The sequence below is a fragment of the Pollachius pollachius genome (genome assembly GCF_949987615.1).
Source record: "Pollachius pollachius genome assembly, contig: scaffold_140, whole genome shotgun sequence".
NCBI lineage: Eukaryota > Metazoa > Chordata > Actinopteri > Gadiformes > Gadidae > Pollachius > Pollachius pollachius.
In genome coordinates this window covers 33365-36163 of record NW_027641111.1, presented here as the reverse complement: position 1 = coordinate 36163, position 2799 = coordinate 33365, and the positions used below count along the sequence as shown (strand labels likewise).

Here is a 2799-nt window from a genome sequence, read left to right as displayed (position 1 = left end):
AGAATTGTGTTAAACATCAACGAATAGGAACGTAGTCCATTATAATGAGTACATACCTTTATCTTCAAAAATATAGAAACACAATGTATTCAAAAATCAAAAATTATACAACCATGTTTACGAAGTATACTCTTCCCTTGGGTCCAATATGTACAAGTCCGTTAGTTTGTTTGTTTTGAATGGTATGTATGTGATATTTATATATTTATACTCATATTTCTGATTCCCCCACCCCTCCCTCCCTCCCTCCCTCCCTCCCTCCCTCCCTACCCCCCCTCCTCCCCCAAAAAGTGTTCGCAACAAAATCAAGGGTCCCTCTCCTTTTTTACTTTGACGTCTCCCGCGAGGATGGTGGCGATCTCTCCCTGCATGAAGGCCCAGGGTACGTTCGAGCCCACCAGGGGACACTTCTCCCCGCTGGGGCAGTACACCTCCCCCGTGGCCCCCTGTTGCTTGATGCTCTCCCGGGAGCACGGGAAGCAGAACTTGTGCGAGGGCACGGACGGGCACTGGACAAAGTGTGTGTCCTCCAGACGTTCGTGGCACAGGGTGCAGCACAGGGGTATACTCCCCGGCACCGACGAGTCCGGAATGCTCTGGGGGTGCACCTGGTCCATGCCCGGCACGTGGGGCGTCCCGCCGCCGGAGCCCTCCCGCTGGTTGAGCCTCCGCTGGCTCATGGAGGAGGGCGACAGGGGGCTGCTGCTGTTGCGGCGGGTGGTGGAGTGCACCTGGTTCACGTCCTTGGGGGAGCTGTTGCCGCCCGCGTTGTCGGCTGCCAGGATGAGCGCCGCCATGGGAGACTGGCCGTTCTGGGCCGCCTCGGGTGGGGTGGTGCGGGGGTGGGGCGATATGGTGGAGGGGGGAGAGGTGAAGCTGGGTGGGGGCACCGGGGGCATCTTGTGGCTGTCTGAGGGAGGCGGTAACCACTGCTGCGCCTCGCCGTTGAGCTTGGCCGCGGTCCCATCGCCCTCTGGCTCGGGGGAGGCTTTTCTCTTCATGCTGCGGGGGTGTTTTCCTCTGTCTGGTGGTGGGAAGGGGTTAAACAGAAGACCGGAGTTGAGGCACAGCGGCAGACAAGAGTGAATAATTCATCCGGCTGAACCACAAGCTGCATAGTACAAACGCCACATATAGGGTTGTGTTTTTTGGGGGGTTAATTCTTTGGCGCACACTCAACACATTAGTCAGCCATACTATCTCAATACCGTGTTTGGCTTTCGACGGGGAAAACACCAACACATGTGACCCATCTTACGGTCGGTTAAGCAGGAAAACAGACGGTATCGGTATGGTCATGCGGGACCACCGTAGCGGTGCTTACCTGATTTTGACGCCGTGGCGCTCGCCTCGTAGCCCATCACCCTTTGTTGCATGGCCGCATGGTCCTTCTTGAAGCGGCTGTCGAACGTGTGCAGAGCCATCAGGTCCCTCACCGTTTTGCCCTTGCCAATCCAGTCCTGCTCGGCCCTGTTTTTGTGGCTCTCGGAGATCTCCGGCGTGAGGCTGTCCGCCTGTCTGTGCTTATCCTTCACCTCCCGTTCGTGCTCCGTGCTCGACACCGAGGCGGGTCTCTTGCTGCCCAGGTCGTTCGGGCTGCCGGACGACAACGCCGACGGGAGCCCCATCTGTCCGGGTCTACCGTTGATAGCATGCACGCCTGGGGGCATGTTCCCCCCGTTGCCCAAAGACACTAGGTTCGGGGGCACCGTGCTATTCCTGCGAGGATTGGGGCTCTGGCGGTTCAGTTCTGGCGGGTCATCTGGTTTAGGAAATCCGTTCGGGGCAGGGAGGCCGTTCACTTGCCTCCCAGACTGATACTCGGGACCCAGCCTGGGCGGCCGGTCGGAGGAGAGGGGGTAGCGATCCAAGGGCTGGGGGGGCGGCCGCGAGCCGGGGTCTCCAGCCGAATGGTTGATAGCCTGAATCTCTTTCCCAGAAAGCTGGGACTTCCCCGGCCCGGGAGATCTGCCCTCCTGAAATCCGTGAGCCCTCTTTAGCTGTCGGGCGGTCTCAATCACAAACTCGATCCGGTCCGCGCCCTCGTAGTTGACACATCCCCTGCACACGGGCTCGGTAAAATCCCAGATCATGGCCCACGGCATGCGCGGCAGGTCACATAAATAACACGACTGCCTCCGAGAAGCAGCGACCGCCGCGGACGACATTGCTTACCGCCACCCAAAAAAAAACACCCGAAAAAATTGTGTTCCCAGGGTTCACGCTCGAGTCTGTTCCAAATGGGGGGGTCCTCCGCTGAAAAAGTGAAAACCGGGACGTGATCCGGGATTTGGGGGGTCGAAAATCCGTCCTCTCCCGACAGCAACACACCGATGGAGTCAGAGGGAGAACTTCATGACAGTGTGCACTTTACTACGGCGCGCCTCTGTCTCTCTCTCTCTCTCTGCTGCTGCTGCCCACAACTCCGCTGCTGGCTCAATGTGTGGGGCAGTGACGTCACCGGCCAGCATTCAACCCGCGGTGGCTCCTCTCTCGTCTCTAGCCTGCTCTAGCTTCGCGTCTATTGACTTGATTCTTCGACAGCCCCCTTTAGCGCAAACCCTCTCTCTCGTCAGTCACATCCCCCTTTTTTATTTTATCAGTGAGAACCACTGGGCCAAAAACTACACCCAGTCACCGTGGCGTTGCATTCAACTTGTGTGTGTGTGTGTGTGTGTGTGTGTGTGTGTGTGTGTGTGTGTGTGTGTGTGTGTGTGTGTGTGTGTGTGTGTGTGTGTGTGTGCTGGGGGGGGGGGGGGGGGGGTGAGGTGTGTGGGGGGAGGGAGGGAGGGGAACTAT

At 58.1% G+C, this 2799-nt stretch overlaps 1 protein-coding gene across 1 annotated transcript; it reads right to left on the bottom strand.

Annotated features, from left to right (window-relative positions):
• Window positions 1-283: 283 nt before the first annotated feature.
• Window positions 284-2552, bottom strand: LOC307091748 (interferon regulatory factor 2-binding protein 2-A-like). Its single transcript, XM_079759397.1, has 2 exons — window positions 1325-2552; window positions 284-1024 (listed from the first exon to the last, which is right to left on the bottom strand). The coding sequence occupies exons 1-2, from the start codon at window positions 2166-2168 to the stop codon at window positions 306-308; spliced, it is 1563 nt and encodes a 520-aa protein (XP_079615523.1). The 5' UTR covers window positions 2169-2552; the 3' UTR covers window positions 284-305.
• Window positions 2553-2799: the final 247 nt, after the last annotated feature.